General features: G+C 38.5%; 2 protein-coding genes and 1 pseudogene across 5 annotated transcripts; all 3 read left to right on the top strand.

Annotated features, from left to right (window-relative positions):
- The first annotated feature begins 1,762 nt into the window (after positions 1-1,762).
- Positions 1,763-5,381, top strand: gpr20 (G protein-coupled receptor 20). The gene is made up of 2 exons (XM_055210332.2): positions 1,763-2,196; positions 3,922-5,381. Exon 2 carries the CDS (start codon positions 3,937-3,939, stop codon positions 5,017-5,019), a length of 1,083 nt encoding a protein of 360 aa, XP_055066307.2. The 5' UTR covers positions 1,763-2,196; positions 3,922-3,936; the 3' UTR covers positions 5,020-5,381.
- Positions 5,382-7,561: 2,180 nt separating this feature from the next.
- On the top strand, positions 7,562-17,524 carry slc45a4b (solute carrier family 45 member 4b). Of its 4 annotated transcripts, none has more exons than XM_073872237.1 (8): positions 7,562-7,701; positions 9,754-10,362; positions 12,612-12,800; positions 13,561-13,740; positions 13,886-14,976; positions 16,015-16,119; positions 16,338-16,544; positions 16,987-17,524. In XM_073872237.1, the coding sequence occupies exons 2-8, from the start codon at positions 10,110-10,112 to the stop codon at positions 17,347-17,349; spliced, it is 2,388 nt and encodes a 795-aa protein (XP_073728338.1). In that variant the 5' UTR covers positions 7,562-7,701; positions 9,754-10,109; the 3' UTR covers positions 17,350-17,524. The 4 variants fall into 4 exon arrangements, with proteins under 4 accessions (XP_073728338.1, XP_073728339.1, XP_073728340.1 ...); XM_073872238.1 differs by having other exon boundaries at positions 7,681-7,820; XM_073872239.1 differs by lacking the exon at positions 7,562-7,701 and adding an exon at positions 8,601-8,760.
- On the top strand, positions 12,960-13,076 carry LOC141367586 (5S ribosomal RNA; annotated as a pseudogene).
- Positions 17,525-17,827: the final 303 nt, after the last annotated feature.

Below are 17,827 nucleotides of genomic sequence, written 5' to 3'. Positions count from 1 at the left end.
TTCACCATCTTTTCTCAAAATATCTTCTTTTGTGTTCAACAGAAAGAAATTCATACAGGTTTAGAACAACATGAGGGGCCTCATTTATAAAATGTTGCGTAAAACCATACTACATTTGATCTTTCATTTATCAAAAATGCGTACATGTAATCAATTAGCCGAACTTATGCACAGAAAATGCGCGTACCCCTTTCTTTCAGATATGAAATGTATAAATTGCAAATGATCTTGAGCATTTTCAGAGCTCCGCCTTTAAACGATGCCTAATTAATGTCATAGACATATAAAAGAGATATTGTTATAAGGTTTTTAAAGCAGCACTATGTAGTTTCCATGTAAAAATGACTTACAGCTCCCCCATGTGGTTGAAAAGCGCAACAGTGCCTGGTATCAGACACTCTTCTGCAGGCAGGGGGAGGGGCGGGGCTGTGTGCTCTACCCTCCACCGCCACTTTCAGAGTGTGCTTATAGCAGCTAGGAGGTTGCTCAGGTTGCAGCAACTTTACAATTTGTCCAGTTAAAAGTTGTTCTATCACTGAAATAATTTTAGAGACATTATTTAAAGGTAAAAAAACTACATTGTGTTGCTTTAAAGGTTTTTGCGTATGCACACTTTACGATCAAATCTGTGCGTATACGCAAATGAAACCGTAAATGATGACAGAGTTTTCATTTTGGGGTGACCTATCCCTTTAAAAGCACTTAAAAGGTGCACTTGTGTGTTCTGGATAATTTATTGTATTTGTCAGAGAAGTGCTAGCTTTTTATTTTGAAAAGCCAAAACTGTCACATGTCGTTTTGGGAGAATTGAAGAGATAACAGCACCCTTTAATCACTAATCTAAGTTAGAATTAAATTTAAAAGAAAATACTGTATATCTCTTGATAGGATCACAGTTTAATAAGGATGTGTAGACGACTCACCTCACCGAGTGCACCTGAGATTTGCAAAATGTATTAATGGTCACATGCACTTAGGATTCATGCATGAACGGGTATTGAGTCATACAATACCAATGATTCAAACTCCCAGGCCACATTTGACAATTTACATTCTGGTTGGAGACGTTTCGGAAACATTGGGATGAAGCCTTGGCAGATGATGATGGATGAGTTTCCATACAGGAAATGTGGAAAAATTGTAGACTTGTCTGGCCATATTAATATATCCTGTTCTTTTATGTTCTCTCACAATGTCTTGCTGCCGGTATTATGAAACTCTGCATAAAGACACCCTTTTTTACAAGGACTTACAGTGTGTACTTTATGACACTGTATGGTGTTTTCTTGCTGATCCATCAGTAGCCTACTGAATGTGTTTTCCTGCTCTTAAATATGCATACACTGTCAGAAACAAAATGTCAAACAATTGGCCCCAAGCGTTCCCTGGGGCAGTATCCTTTAAAATGATACATTTGGTTCTTCCAGTATGTACCATTAAATACAAATATTTACCTTTGATTTAGTAATATCCACTCTATGGTACCAATACAATATGTATCTCTGAGGTACTAACTCACTCAAAAATGGCTGGGTTCATTTTAACCTTTAAGTATTAAATATTGGACAGAACACACCGCTGGGTTCAAATCTGGGTTATTATACCCCATAGTTGCATAACAACAACCCTACATTGGGTTATTTTTAACCAAGCATGGGTCAAAAATAACCCAGACATTTTTAGAGTGCATGAACTCTTTGGTCTACATTTTGAGGGCCATTTTTTACATTTTTCTTTTAAATTAGTTTTAAATATTTTGAAGTTCAGTTTAGTTAGAAAATCATAATTAAATCTACAGCTGTAAATCTAAAAAGTGAATCTAATGAATCAATCTAAATACTGTAGCATCCAGGAATCCTGTGCTTTTAATGAGTTGATCCAAACTGAGCTGAACTTCCTGTGAGTGTTTAAGGATAAAGGGAGGGAAAAGAGTGAAAGAGAAGCAGAGTGAAAGAAAAGGAGGCTTGCAGATCAGACTTTCAAGAGAGAGCTGGAGGGGCTTTCTACTTTTTAATAGACGCAAAGATGTTCAACCTGTTTTCGGCACAAAGAATTGAGTTTTAACATTTTCAAGGTTATTTTAGCCTAACATTAATTATAACTGCTTCATTCTGAACAAAAGAGCTTTGAATTCAACACTTTTGTTTTGTTGGTGGTATTTTTTATTTTTTTTAACTTCACTTTATACATGTACAGGTAAGCAATCTCATCTTCCTCATTTAAAATCATTTATCACCAGTTGAATTGGCTGGAAATTGAATTTGCCTCATTGTTTAATGATTTTGTTTTTGCTTTGTTGGACATGCACTATTTAACTGAATGGATAAGTAATGAAGTTAGAAATTAAAATTCAATTCTTCATGGTTGGTCACATATTTAGAGCAGCTGTATATCATGTGCTTGCAACTGTCATGAAATTGTCCCCAGAAAGGTTTTTAAAGGAGCCACAATTTTGCCAAAGTGGACTTTTGACCTCTAGAGCAAGAAATCAAAAACTTTGTGACGAATTGAGATATTAAGGAGAGGTCATTAGTTTTGTTGTTGCTTACGGAGAACATCATTCCTTGTTTATATTTTAGAATGAAATTACAAATGGCATAATCTAATATACTGTTTTAAGAAAAATAGTCCTTTTAATCTTTTAATTATCAGTCAGGTGGATTTCTTCTGTCAAACATTAAGAAGTCAAATGAAATTCAATTTACAGATGTTTACCAGTGTTTGGTTTTAATAGATTATAGTTTTTTATGTATAAGCCTTTTTATAAATACATATTTAATTTAATTTTATCCTCTTAAAGTGTGAAACGTTAAAAGCCTGAGTAAATAAACGCATAACAAAGATACCAGTCTGATGAGGCTGTTCGAAATTGATGCAAATGGTGTATTTACATTTGCGTAATGTAGCAGGATAGATTTGTTCCCATGAATCTTAATCTCCAAACAAATACTTCCCATTACTCTTCATTGTAAACACGCAGAGCACCCTCTGAACTATGCCAGACTGTAGGCACATCTTCGTCAGAAGCGTCCAGGCTGTTTGTTTATTAGTCCCATTCCTCCTTTAGTGGATGGAAAGTATATTTGTTTTGGGGGCTATTTTCCATGATGCAACATTGTACCATGTGACATGGGTTTAAGGGACATACAGTACACAGCCTTTAAACTGTAACTGTTGGCACGCTAAACTTACACTGTAAAAAATTTGCTGTAAATATGCAGCTGGTTGCCAGTAACTTACTGTAGAAGATAAAGACTGAAAATGTTTCATGTTCATTTAACTTTGAACAAACTGTTGCCCGTAAATAACATAAATGTAAAATCTACAGTAAGTTACTGGCAGCTAGTTGCCAGTAATACCCAGTAATACTGTAATTTCTACAGAAATTTTTAACAGTGTAAAGAATAAATAACTGACACATAGTCTATTATTATATTTTTACTGTCCACTTTGACAATATACAGAATACTGTTAATATACAGTAAATATAAGATTTACATAAGTGTGCTACAATAAATTATTTTGAAATAAAAAAATCAATTTCAGCATGACAAATACATTTTTATTTTTATTAAAATAACTGTTAATATTTGGTAATGGACAATTTATTAACATGAACAACTGTATTGCCATTAACAAATATGAACAAATGCAAAAATTATATTGCTTTACTACAAAAACTAATATTGCTCATACTAATGCATTAATGCATCCATTAATAAATACAACCTTATTGTAAAGTGCTACATAAAAACTAGTTTTAAAGTTTTATAAAACTTTTATAATATATAATAATGCATTTTTGCTCAATGACCCACAACCTGTGTTGTTGAGTACAATTACAAATAGATGGCTTAAAAACAAATTTGTCTTACGCAATTGCAGAGTTTTCCTTATTGTCACTTTGTGTTTTTGGTGCAGATTCTCCCTGAAACCATGGAGACGACCAGGACAGAGGGGTCATCGAAGGTTAACCTCACGACAACATCAGCTCCACCCCTAACAACCAATACCTCTGCACCATACCCTGAACCTTATTTGCACATACTGGCCCACCTCGATGAAGGCCTCTATAATGACTTTTACAGCCTGTGGATTGCTCTTGTTGTCATTAACACCCTCATCTTTATGGTAGGAATGGCCCTCAACAGCTTAGCTTTGTACATCTTCTGCTTCCGCACCAAGCCGAAGACTACGTCAGTCATCTACACCATTAACCTTGCAGTGACAGACCTGCTGGTAAACCTTTCCCTGCCCACTCGAATCATTTTGTATTACAGTGGGGGAAAGTGCATCAGCTGTTCATACATGCACATATTCAGCTACTTTGTCAACATGTACTGCAGTATCCTCTTCCTCACCAGCATCTGTGTAGATCGCTACCTGGCCATCGTGCAGGCGGAGGCCTCACGGAGATGGCGGCACCCCAACGTGGCCAAAGTGGTGAGCGTCTGCATCTGGCTGTTTGCCATTATCGTGACCTACTCGTTTCTCTCGACGGCCTTCAAGCATTCGGCCTGCTGCCTTTCCAAACTCTTTCTGCTTACCGTATTTGAGTTCTTCCTGCCAATGGTGATTATTGTAGTGTTTACTATTAGAATCGTGAGTGCTCTTTCCAGCCCGAGTCTTATGCGGCAGAGCCGCGACAGACGCATGAAAGCCGTGCATCTGCTATCAACTGTGCTGGTGATCTTCACCGTCTGTTTCACACCATTTCACGTCCGTCAAGTTCTGGTGTACTTTAAACCTGATCTGCCCCATCACGTGATTGTGTACCATGTGACCGTCACCCTCAGCAGCCTGAACAGTTGCTTGGATCCAGTGGTGTACTGTTTTGTCACTACTAACTTTCAGTCTACTATGAGGAGTTTTTTCAGGAAGACAGAGAGAGAACAAACAAGCGGTGAAGTTATCAGCATGCAGAAAAGCTCCAAGGGTTCAGAACCAGGGACTGCTATAGTTAATAGTATGATAATGATAAACCTAAGCCCTGACCAGCAAGGAGGCCAACCGTCATAAAGGACTGGCCCACAGAAGAGTATTTAAAGGGTTGCCATTACCGTGTTTTATTAAGCCAAACCCACTGGTATAGATGAACTTTTAGACAGATCATTGCATATTTTCTTCATTGTTGAGATTTTGAGCACATTTCAATTTAAAGTATTACGTAGGCTATGGCTCCGTCTGAAAGCCCTTAAATGCTGCCTTCGGAGGCAGCATTCCAAGGCATGAAGGCATCACGGCACCTCTGAATTCATTGTTTGGTTTAATTTCTGTCTCTTGAGATACTTTCATCATATTTTCCCTCAATTCTATGTGTGTGTGCACGTGTGGAATAGAAATTAGTTTTGTAGTTTTCAAATATGCAATTATACTCTAAAAATAATATAACCCAGCATTGAGAATAACCCAGCATTTTTTTAGTGTAGTTATCACAAAAGCGGTCTCTGTTTATATTTCAAACAGAATTCCATTACGCTGCCTGTGAAGTCTGTCCGAATGCGTTTCCCAGAGCTTTCCCGAAGTAAGCTGCCTAAGCTTTCGGACGCAGCTGGGTCTCAACCCTGTTCCTGGAGGGCACCTGTCCTGCAGATTTCAGTTCCAACCCTAATTAAACACACCTGAACCTGCTAATCAGGTTGTTCAGGGCTACCTAAAAATTAAAAGCAGGTGTGTTGGAGTAAGGTTAAAACAAAAATATACAGGTCAAGTGCCCTCCAGGAACAATGTTGGATACCCATAGTGTAGACACATGCAACAATTTCTAAATAAACTGCAACAGATCTACAATGCTTAAAAGGGGTCATAGTGTAAAAATCTGACTTTTTCCATGTTTAAGTGCTATAATAGGCTTTGTGCCCAGCTGCACTACTTCCTGAACTTCAGCCAGCTCCTTGTTTCCTGTCTGCCATCATTTGAAAAACTGATGAATACAGGTGTGTCTGATTATTGTTGTTGTGAAGGTCGGGCACACCTGGATTAATCAGTTTGTTTGTGACTACTGAGGTCAGGCACACCTGGATTAATCAGTCTGTCCAATAATGCCAGACAGGAAACAAGGAGCTGGCTGAAGTTCAGGAAGTGGTGCAGCTGGGCATAGAGCCTATTGAGTCCCCAGTGTTTCTATTTTTTCTAGAGAAAAAAATTATTGATAGCACAATTGAGTTTCAATTGCAACAAACCACCATCAATGCGATCAGTGTTTGCATTTCATCTCCTCATTTGCATTTTAAATGACACACCCAAAAACCGCACATTTTGGCTCTGACCTAATGGGAATTTTAACATGTTATAATAAATTATCTGTGGGGTATTTTAGGCCAAAACCTCACTTACGCACTCTGGGGAAACCAAATATTTATTTTACATCTTAAAAAATGTCATAATATGACCCCTTTAAAGCAGCACTGTCTGCAGAGAGACTAATTGCTACTGTTTGCCAATAATATCTGTTTATAAAGTAAAAAAGTATTTTTATTGTGTTTAGAAATGTTACATAATGTTACAAACTAGATTTGCATCTTCTGTAGGAAAAAAAACATTGTTTGTATTTGTTTTCCAATTTTACATTTCTTATAAAGTATAACAAAAAAGGCTGAAATGATTATTTAACTAAAACAAAATCTGAAGGGTATTAAGCCAGTCAGCTGAAATACTGTAACCGTTAAAATGTTACAAATAAACTAGGTTTAGGAGTTTATGGCAACCAAACCCTAACAAAAATGCTTAAGGCATACAAATAAAGTATCAGAAACTGTATAAATACTGGTGTACAAAACAATACTGCACTTTAAAAAAAAACTTTACAATAACGCTTAAGTGGGTATAAAAGTATAAGAATTGTGAAATGTTATCACAAACTGCTTTGTTGTGGTCCTAATAAGATACTATAAGTTACTTATAAAATGTGACCTTAAGATATCAATTATGTTGTTATGCCTTCCATTACTAATCACTAAACATGATACAAGTAATGACTTCATGACCTGGTTTAGGGCTGCCAAGAGATTAATCGCAATTAATCGCATACAAAAAAGTCTGTTTTGCATTATGTGTGTGAACTGTGTGCAATTATGTTGTATATACAAATACACATACATGCACGTATGTATTAAATAAATATTTGTGTGTGTTTATAAATATAAATAAGTAAATATATATATATATATATTAGATTTTGATATATTTGATATATTTTATAAATATTATAAATAAAGATATATAAATAACATTTTTCTTAAACTTGTGTGTATTTATATATAAATAATATTTTAACCCAATACACACACAAATACATTATGCACCCACATGCGATTAATCACAATTAAATTTTGACAGCCCTAGCCTGGTTTCACAGACAAGGCTTAGCCAGAACTAGGCCTTAGTTAGTTTAAGACGTTTAAACGTTTTTTAATAACACGCCTTAGAAAAATATGTTACTGGTGAGCATTTTAAGACAAATCAATATTGGCATATTTTAAGGTTTGTACGTGAAAGTTATTTTTAGTTGAGTCACGTCAAACAAGTGTTTTAGTCTAGGACTTTAGCCTTAAGCTATGTCTGTGAAACCGGCGGTTTTAGCTGAGAGATTCTGACAGCAACGAGCGATATTATTTACGAGGGGGGATTTAGAGCGTAACGACTGGCAACCTCAAGCAGACAATAGATGCAGTACATCAGCGACCTGATACAGGAGAGCAGGTACATTTCGCTCATTAACAACTTACTTCTTCCACTTGTGGATGCACGGTTTCTTCCTTTATCCATAAATGAAGATGCCTTTTATGAATCGACCCGCTCGTCGTGCTCGGGAATTTAAGGTATCTGCTTGATTTCGGTACCAGCAAGTTAATTAGCAGGCTAGCAGTCCGGCTAACAGACTGCATAACCATTAAGCAGGCAGATTATGCGTGGAAAGTTTAGCGAAACCCAAACGACTGCTTTTTGGTTTTCCATATTTCGAGTCCGATCACTTCAACCCTACAGGCGATACAGTTGGCAACATGATTTACTCGTGTATGATGTTAAATACGTGCAACACTAAAGGCACATGACTCCATGCAACAGTCTGATGACCTGGCAATCCCAATAGGAAAAATCACAGGGAAAATGTTGTGACCTGGTAGTTTTATTCTCGTTTATTTTAGGCAGATAGGTTGTTTATATGTTTAATGCTGGTATCTAAACGTGTTGTTTGAAGATGTCTAGGTGTAACGTTTGGTATCCAGGCGTACATCCAGTCACAAACAGGAAACGGTACGCGTTTAGGCACGACACTGTTCTCCCATCAAAGGCTGTCACCTATTTAAAGGTTTAAGCACACCGTGCCCTAAAGGACTGCATAATGGGCCTGACCAGCACGATTTTTAGTAGGCTCTCTACGTCCTCGTCTTTTAAAGACTCGTTGTCTGAAATCCTACATATAATATTGTAATTTCTCTGCTCCTTTACATCCAAGCAGGTGTCTGTCTGTTGGTTCACCTGGCTTTGGTGACAGCAGGCCTGGGCGGTAATACTGGGACTTGGACATAGCGTTACCTTCCAGAACCTAGTGGGTGTAGCCTTATCAGAATAGTGCACAGGGCAGTTATCAAAAATGCTTCATGTAGCCACTGTCACTGTCTGTGCGCGTACGTTTCTTCTGTGGTCGTACTTCTGACGTATGATTTAAATTTTTGTCTTTAAATTAAAAAAACAACTCTGTTTAATATTATTGCTCGGCCTTTGGGTGAATGAAACGCATGCTACTTGAAGTACAAGGTAACAGTTATGTCTTACTATTATCTTAAGTGTGTGCGGCACATTTATGTAACTTAATGTTTTAGCATTTCAAGTCGTTTATGTTGGAATGATGTATAATATGATTTTAAATCGGATCTATTTTATAAACTGGTTTTCCGACGTCAAACTTTTGCTGATGTAAAGTAGCTTTAGTCGATCACGTGATTTTGCGTTTTTTTTACTTTTGGATGATTACTGCTTAACTTGGTCGTTCTAAATGACCTTCAGACCCTTTCACAACACTGTTGGTTTAACATATGACAGTAGAGTGTAACAGCTGACTCACCTCATCACGTCATCAGGTCAAACGTTTAAATACGTTTTAAGCAGCGTTGTAAGTCAGACAGCTCTGACAGACGCGCGCACACCAATCGCGTTTACCTGAGGTACCGTGGCAACGGTAAGATGCTTGACCGCTTACATAATGTCTCACAAACTTAAGTTATATGTGTTAATTGAAAATGTGTCGCTATTTGTGTTAATATCGGTGTGTAAATTGGAGATGTGTCGCTATTTATGATTATTCATTTCCATTTTTGATAAATATAATTTGCTTAGATATTTGACGATTGATTTTGAGCTCCATAACGCGATCAGGATGACGAACTTAAACAGGTTGCACTTATAATATACTTTACTCCTGGAAGTAACTGTATAGTTTATCGTTACTATAATAGAAGATGTAGGCCTATTCATGTCATGTTTACGTATTTAATCCTTTATTAAAGCTTTTAAATACCCTCTAATTATTATTATTATTATATGTTTTCTATTTGTTTAGACAGACACTATTTTTTCTCTTCAGCGATTGCAGATATGCCATATAAGTCGTGCTTCAGCAAAACTATATTTATGGTTAGGAATGCCAAGATTTTTCCCAGATTTTCCACTGCCTTGATCTTTCTCCGTATCAGTTGTTATTGCCAAGATTTCTGTCAGTATCTCTTATTTTTCTCTTATTCTCTCATCTAGATTAATAAGTAAATCGATGGAGGCACACGAAGGAACATCCACCTGTTCTGCTCTCCGTGCCTTTTCCGCTTTCCTTTTTTTCCTTCAAGAAAACATGACTTGTGATTTACACCAACAAAACTCTATATGGATTTGTGTTCATTACAAGGGTTGGTAAATCAGTCACGGAAATATAAGGAACAACATGACCGCTTTTTTGACTATGGGTTAGTGTCCTTTTAATCAAAACCTGCTGGTGATTATGAAAGATAGGCTTGAAGGGTATAAGCAGATAAAAGGAGTTTGGACTTGTGAGAAGGAGTTGGTAAGTAAAACAGGAACCAATCTTGGATCAAAACCCCACGTCAGCTTCGCATATGCAGGCCGGTATGGCACCTAAAACGGCTGTTTCGGAGTCCGTTCCGGTGCTGGAGATAGCAATAATGTCGGGTAAGGATCCGGATGCAGAGAGAGAAAGGGAAGAGGAGATGTCAGACGAGTCGTCCAGTGAAGATTCTGTGAACCACATCTCAAAGCGGTTATGGATCATGCACGGTGCCATCATGTTTGGGAGAGAGTTCTGCTATGCCATGGAAACAGCACTGGTGACACCTGTGCTGCTGCAGCTAGGTTAGTAATCAGCTGACATTATCCAGACATTAACAATCTTTTTAAACCGTTTTGGTGAAGTTGAATTTTTGCATTCTCAGTTCTGCACTTTCTGTAGATAGAGGGTTAATGTGCGATAGCGTTTGTAATTAAATCCAGGCTTAAAGTCTTTTAATAATCATTGACTAAGTACATTCCTTTGGATTTGGTAACAGTTCTCTGCTGTGACAATGCCAACCGTGTGTAATAGTAGTAAGGTGAAGGAATGTTTGTTCCCATGGTTGCCTGCAAAAATGGATGCGGAAGCATTGGCATGGAATGCAGGGAATGTGTAAGTGCACGTTTCTTTTTCTGTCATGCAGGGTAATCACAGGGTTAATTTAACAAAAGTTTTCATTTGAAAGCACTTTCTCAGACCATTAAATAGCAAAAGCAATTTTAATAGCTTTAATGGCAGAAAATATATTTAATATCATCCAATAAACTTTAAAAAGCCAGTTTCCATGATTAAGCATAATATAGCTCAAATTACTCTATTAACCATTATTTTAATAGTGTCCCTTAAAACGTCCTTAACTGTTCATGTATAGGCGTTATATGTTCGGTCCATAAAATCTTTGCATAATTTAAATATGTAAAATAAACTCTAAATAGTTTAAAGGGATAGTTCAAAAAATTATTCTGTCATTTTTTCACTCTCATGTGGTCACAAACCTGTATTAATTGATTTGTTCTGATTAACACGAATATATTTTCAGGAATGTTTATAACCAAACCTATCATGGGGCTTATAAACGGTTTGGTTGCCAACATTCCTTAAAATATCTTCATTCAGGTGGATCTTAGAAATTTATACAGGTTTGTAAAAACAAGTCAATTATGAGAGAATTTTTGGGTGAACTATCCCTTTAATACGATCGACCATTCTTTATAGAGTTAATCATTATGTCCTGGTAAACATAAAAGAGATGGTTTTCTGAAAACGCATTGCATTTAAAGTTATGTCTCTTAAGGCTTTTAAGTTTTATTGCCTACAACAAAGACAGGCTGATAATGTCAGAGGATGTTCTGTAGAGCTCAAATGTGTTTAATTGCATTTGGTTAGATGGACGTTAGTCTTTTAAGGTTTTTCCACACATGGGTTATGATTTGGGAATTTGACATGTTTGCATTTTCGGTTCTCCCATTCGCAGTCAGCATCTAACCACGTGCATGACCTGTACTGCTCTCACACATTTGGACAATCTAAAACCTTTTGAAAGAAAAGAGAAGTCTGACCAACATTACAGTTTCCCTTGAGTAATCATGCGTTTTTGTTATGTCATCATTTCTAACACGAGTTCTAAATGCAAGGCTAGGAAATGTTTAACCCTTATCTGTTTTTATGTTTGGGGCCTCGGAAATACTAAAATAATATTAATCTTTACTGGACATGTGTAACTAACCTCAGATTTGCATTTTAGAAAGGTACAGAAGTGTATCTCAGCAGTGTTGCACATCAGCAAATAGATTTGGTTATTTGTAAATTGCCATTTATTTGTTTTTCATGGGGTCTCCAAAAGTAATCTAAACAGTAACATATTTATACAAGGTGGTTGGCATGTTATCAATTTAAATTTAGTTTATGATCCGTAATCTAATAAGAATAGGAAATGAGATTAGAATATGGTATTGCTTCATTACTATAAAGCTTAGATCTCTACATGAAAGGTTTATGGTGTTGTAAATTCTGGGTTAATGAACTGCAGACATATTTCATTCATGCATAATACGTCTTATATCTTAAAGGAGCTGTACTGTATGTAACATTGACTTCTAGTAGTGCTATACCCCAGTCTAAATTTTAAATATTGGAGATGTTTTATCCTGCCTCCTCTCACGGGTTGCCAGATATATACAGGAGCACAACTGACAAGGAAAGCATACGTTTATCTGCTAATTTTTACGTTTGCAATGCTTTAAGTTGTGTGCAAATTAGAAACCCACTCGTGTGGATTTTTATAATGCAATCTGTAGCTCATTTCAAAGGTTGCGTCCTTTGGAGGTCATATTGGTGGGCCATTGCGGTCTCATTTAATCAACCGTGATAACTGTCAACCGAACTTGTTGAAATACACTGTTGGGTAAATTGGAAATGGGCTGGACTTCTAAAGGCATATTTTCAAAAAAAAAAAAAACAGCTAAGGCATTGTTTTTTAGAGAAACTGATACGGGAGCATGTTTCCTGAATATCTACAAATGTATTTTTTTAACACTCTTTGTCTTTGCAGGTCTCCCGGAGCAGTACTACAGCTTGACCTGGTTTCTCAGCCCGATCTTGGGTTTAATTTTCACGCCCGTGATTGGCTCAGCAAGTGATCGTTGCACTTTAAAATGGGGAAGGAGAAGGCCTTTTATTTTGGCTCTATGTGTGGGATTGTTGATTGGACTGGCATTATTTCTCAATGGATCGCTAATAGGTGATTTTGAAACCGTTTACTAGTTCAAGCACAAATCCATACAGTGTTGCATGCCAAATTTACATGAAATATATGTATTTGTCTCTATATCACCTTTTGTATAGTGAACAATTATGTCTAATTCGCTTTTTTAATAAATGCTTGTATATTATATATCAAACCAGCAGCCATATCACCCTGTAGCCCAAGACAGCTTGCCCACTGAAGCTAAGCAGGGCTGAGCCTGGTCAGTACTTGGATGGGAGACCACCTGGGAAAACCAGGTTGCTGCTGGTAGTGGTGTTAGTGAGACCAGCAGGGGGTGCTCACCCTGTGGTCTGTGTGGGTCCTAACACCCCAGTATAGTGATGGGGACACTATACTGTCAAAAAGCACCGTCCTTCGGATGAGACGTTAAACCGAGGTCCTGACTCTCTGTGGTCATTAAAAATCCCAGGATGTCCTTCGAAAAAGAGTAGGGGTGTGCCCCGGCATTCTGGCCACTTGCCCATTGGCCCATCATCCCTCATACTAATTGGCTATATCACTCCATCTCCTCTCCACGAATAAGCTGGTGAGTGGTGGGCGTTCTGGCGCAATATGGCTGCCGTCGCATCATCCAGGTGGATGCTGCACATTGGTGGTGGTTGAGGAGATTCCCCCGTTCATATGTAAAGCGCTTTGAGTACTGAAAAAAGCGCTATATAAATGTAAGGAATTATTTTTATTTTTTTTTATTATTATTTGGTCTTACAGTTTGTTTTAAATGTTTTTTATCCAGGTTTGTCAGTGGGTGACGTCCCCAGCAATCGAACTATTGGGATTGTACTGACTGTGGTTGGTGTGGTGATTCTGGATTTCTGTGCTGATGCTTTAGATGGACCAATAAGAGCTTACCTTCTCGATGTGGCTGATACTGATGAACAGGATATGGCTCTAAACATCCACGCTTTCTCAGCCGGTACTTTGCCTGATGCTGGAGAAAAATTGATAATGAAATGACAATTTGCTATCTACTATCCATTTAGTAGAAAGTCTCTCTTTTTCATACAATCTCATTAAAAGTGATATCATGCATTTTGTTCTTATATCTGCCTGTCTTTTAGGTCTAGGAGGTGCTGTAGGTTACATGTTTGGAGGGTTGGACTGGACCAATACCTTACTGGTTCAAGCTTTCAAGGCCCAAGAGCAGGTCCTCTTTTTCTTTGCAGCCATCATCTTTATCATTTCCACAACGCTTCATATGTTCAGCATCAATGAGCATCTATACAACCCCGCCCAGCAAGAGGAACTGAAGGATGACGATGAAGACGAGATGCCTTCTATTAAGCCCTGTGGCAGCTTTGCATCCGCTCGCCTCTTTCCTCAGCTAGAACTCATTCCTGAAGAGGAGCCATTTTCAACCAATGAGGACGATCGGTCAGACCAAGAAATTCCAGAAGACTTTTTCAACATAGACTTAGTGCGAAGTAAAAGTGATTCGATTCTAGCAATGCCAGATGCTACCATTAAGCTTGATGCAGACTTAGACTTGGACCTCGAAGGCCAGTTCCTAAATGACATTGAACCAGGTCTGTATCAGGACTTTTGGGTTCCCCGAGAGGATGTAGCAGCATCAGACTGCCAACAAAACACTAGCCAGTTTGTTCAATGCAGTGACCACCACTTTGATAAGCATGGTAGCAATGGCAAAAGTCTTTCTAGAGTAACCCATACTGGAAATGGAAACCGAACAACAATTGCAGGTGCCAGTCAGGCAGGCAAAGTCGGTTTACGTCATTACGGTGCAAGTGCTGCAGTGCGTTGCCGCCACCCTTCCTTCTACCGCCAGCCATCTTTCACCTTCTCTTATCATAGACGTGGAGGCTTTCAGTGGCGGCGTCGCCACGCCCACATGGGTGGACCAATCAAATCGTCACAGAGCCTGAATGATCTCGATAAAGTAGTAAAGCGGCACGGGAGGCGTAAACTGCAACCGAGGGGCATCGCCACATCACGCAGAATTGAAGAAGATGAGGAAAGCGAGGATGAAGATGATGGTACGACTGTCAAACTGTTGTGGTTGTCCATGCTGAAGATGCCTCCACAGCTTTGGCGTCTGTGCGTATGTCACCTTCTCACCTGGTTCTCCATGATCGCACAGGCTGTGTTTTTCACTGACTTCATGGGACAAGTTATCTATGAAGGAGACCCAACTGTAAGATATATCCAGATTTATAAGCAATTCAATAATTTAAAAAAAATTAATTGTGAGATTGTTATTTTTACTTTTGTAAGCCCAACTGGTGGCATGAAAATGGCAACACATATGACGCATAGTACCCCATGGTTTGGTTCGGGTCAGCTTACTTTTGGGGCTTTTCCACTGGGTAAAGTACGTTGTACCCGATACTTGTTTTAGTACCACCTCGGCTGGGGTTCCAAGCGACCCGAGTTGATACCAAAACGTGACGCGAAAACGCTGTAGATCACTGAGAATCGTCACTACCAGCGTCATCGCTATAATGTAAAAGATTAGCTTTACCTTCATGCTAGCTTGCGCTGTCTCGAGTAAACGTGTTGTCAACTGTGCTTTGCTGTAAATTCCCGAACTCCCTTTTAGTGATGAAAAACATCCACAGGTTGAGAATCAGGAACACCATTACAGTTTTTTCCAGACTTGCAGTTTGTGGTGACAGATTCGCGACGAGCACGTCCGCATATATGCTTAAATGCAACTTAAATGAGGCTCAGCGGAGCGCGTCGACTGACACCACGGGTGTTTGTATAGAAACTGTCATGTGAGACAGAGGTACTAGTGATTAACGTGATGTGCAAACATCTATTTGTTGTGGTCAATTTTAATTTTGTGGCAGACTGAGAAATAAATCAATGTATGGGAATGTACAACAACGCTCTTACTTGTATGATGTCACAGCAGTAGGCAGCACAAATATAACGACGCGCCTATAATTCCTCCCACGACGAAGTGTTACTAAACTCGATGGAAAAGCTAACCAAGCCAAAGTGAGGTGAGCCAACCCGACCTGACCCAAACCAAACAGTGGGGTACTATGGAATGGAAAGCGCCAATAGACTGTTATCTACCAAACACGTGGCTAAATTTAAAGTTACTTTACTGTCACATGTATTCACAAATGTTATAAAAGATACATAATGCAGCCATTTCCCAAGTATTGATGGATTCTGACTTATACTTAATCAACTCTGTTGATGTTGTGTTTTTCCAAACCAGGCTGCTGCTAACTCCACCGCCTCTCATGACTACAATAAAGGTGTACAGATGGGCTGCTGGGGGCTTGTGATCTATGCAGCTACAGCTGCTCTCTGCTCAGATGTGTGTTAAATGTGTTGCCGGTTACATTTGTACTTTTCCCATTAAGTTTCAGTTTTAAAAGACATACTATATAACATATCTATGATGGATCCCGCAAGGTTCCGTATTCGGCCCGTTACTCTTTTTTTTGTGCGTAGGCAATTTTAGCTCAATACAGTTGTGAATACGCTTGCAATTCACACTGCTGTTTAAACAAATCATCAACCTGTTTTTCAGATGTGCTTCAGAGGATTCTCGACAGGTACGACCTGAGCACAAAAATCATCTACATGTTGGGGACTCTAGGCTTTGCTGTTGGCACAGCCACCATGGCCATCTTTCCAAATGTATATGTCGCCATGGTGATGATAAGCACAATGGGAATGATCGTCATGAGCATGTCATACTGCCCTTATTCTCTGCTGGGACAGTACCATGAAATCAAAGAGGTCTGTATCCTGTCATTTAAAAACTTTTCCACATTAGTGGAAATTAATGTTACACTAAACAGTGGATATGAAGAGCTCAGATGCAAATGCCACTAAATGCCACCTCGGTCAAAAATGAGATAATGGTATTAACCAAATGCTCTCGGCACATAGTATACGTTCATAAAATAAATTTGCTTCAAAACCCCTTAATCCTGACCTCAGGGTACTCATAAATATCACTTTTTTGGCACTCTATTGAGAGTCTGATTAAAAAAGAATCTCATTTACAAGAAAACATGCGCACTTACAGGTTGAGGAGTTTTGCATCTAAGCTCCTCAAATAAAAATGATGCATATAGAAAAACCTTAACATCCTTAAACTATATATTAGCTTTAACAATGCAAAATGTTTTAATCAGTTCTTTAACAAGCATTTTTCATCTTTTATTTCTTGTCATAGTATGTTCACCACAGCCCTGGTAACTCCCGGAGAGGTTTTGGCATCGACTGTGCCATCCTGACCTGTCAGGTGTACATCGCTCAGATCTCTGTTGCATCTGCACTTGGTTCGGTTGTAGATGCTGTTGGTTCGGTAAGGGTGATCCCCATGGTGGCATCAGGTGGCTCCTTTCTTGCTTTCATTGCTGCAGCGTTCCTTGTCATCTACCCAGACACTGACGAAGATGATGATGATGAAGATGAGCAAGGTCCTAGCTCTATAAAGTCAAATACAGGGTCCAGTAATGGGACAGAGAAAATGAGCACTCTGAAGTCAACGCCAAGGAACGGTGCCGGAAATCCAGAGGTGGAATCCTCTGTTTAAGTGTTACGACCAGAAATACATTTAAAACATGATGTAATGGTTTGATGAATGTAAGGCTGTAGATACGGTACAGAGACTTTATTGGGTCGAATTATGTGACCAAGCTAATATTTGTGACCCACAATTTCATTTTTCAATGGAATGCATATTTTAGTTTTGTAAACTTTTACATAGAGTCGAGTGTACTAGTTTTACTTCACTACAGTGTAAACACAATGCTGTTTTTCTTTGTGTTTTACTGCTCCACATGTACATGCCACATGCAGTGACAACCCAGTTCATGTTTGTTGTTGGTTGATTCAGTGTTAAGATACAGTATGTTGGATTAGTTTTACTGTATTTACTTCATTACACTCATTTGATCAAACACTCAGGGGAAAGCTGAACGGCTGCTGTGAGCGCAACACGCTCTCTTTAGACTTTGACTATGCACAATCCCAAAATGTTTGTTGTGTGATGATAATTTTGGGAGGGGATT

This window comes from Misgurnus anguillicaudatus, chromosome 10, assembly GCF_027580225.2.
Source record: "Misgurnus anguillicaudatus chromosome 10, ASM2758022v2, whole genome shotgun sequence".
Lineage (NCBI taxonomy): Eukaryota > Metazoa > Chordata > Actinopteri > Cypriniformes > Cobitidae > Misgurnus > Misgurnus anguillicaudatus.
Note: the sequence above shows the minus strand (reverse complement) of the source record. Positions and strands in the feature narration are given on the sequence as shown.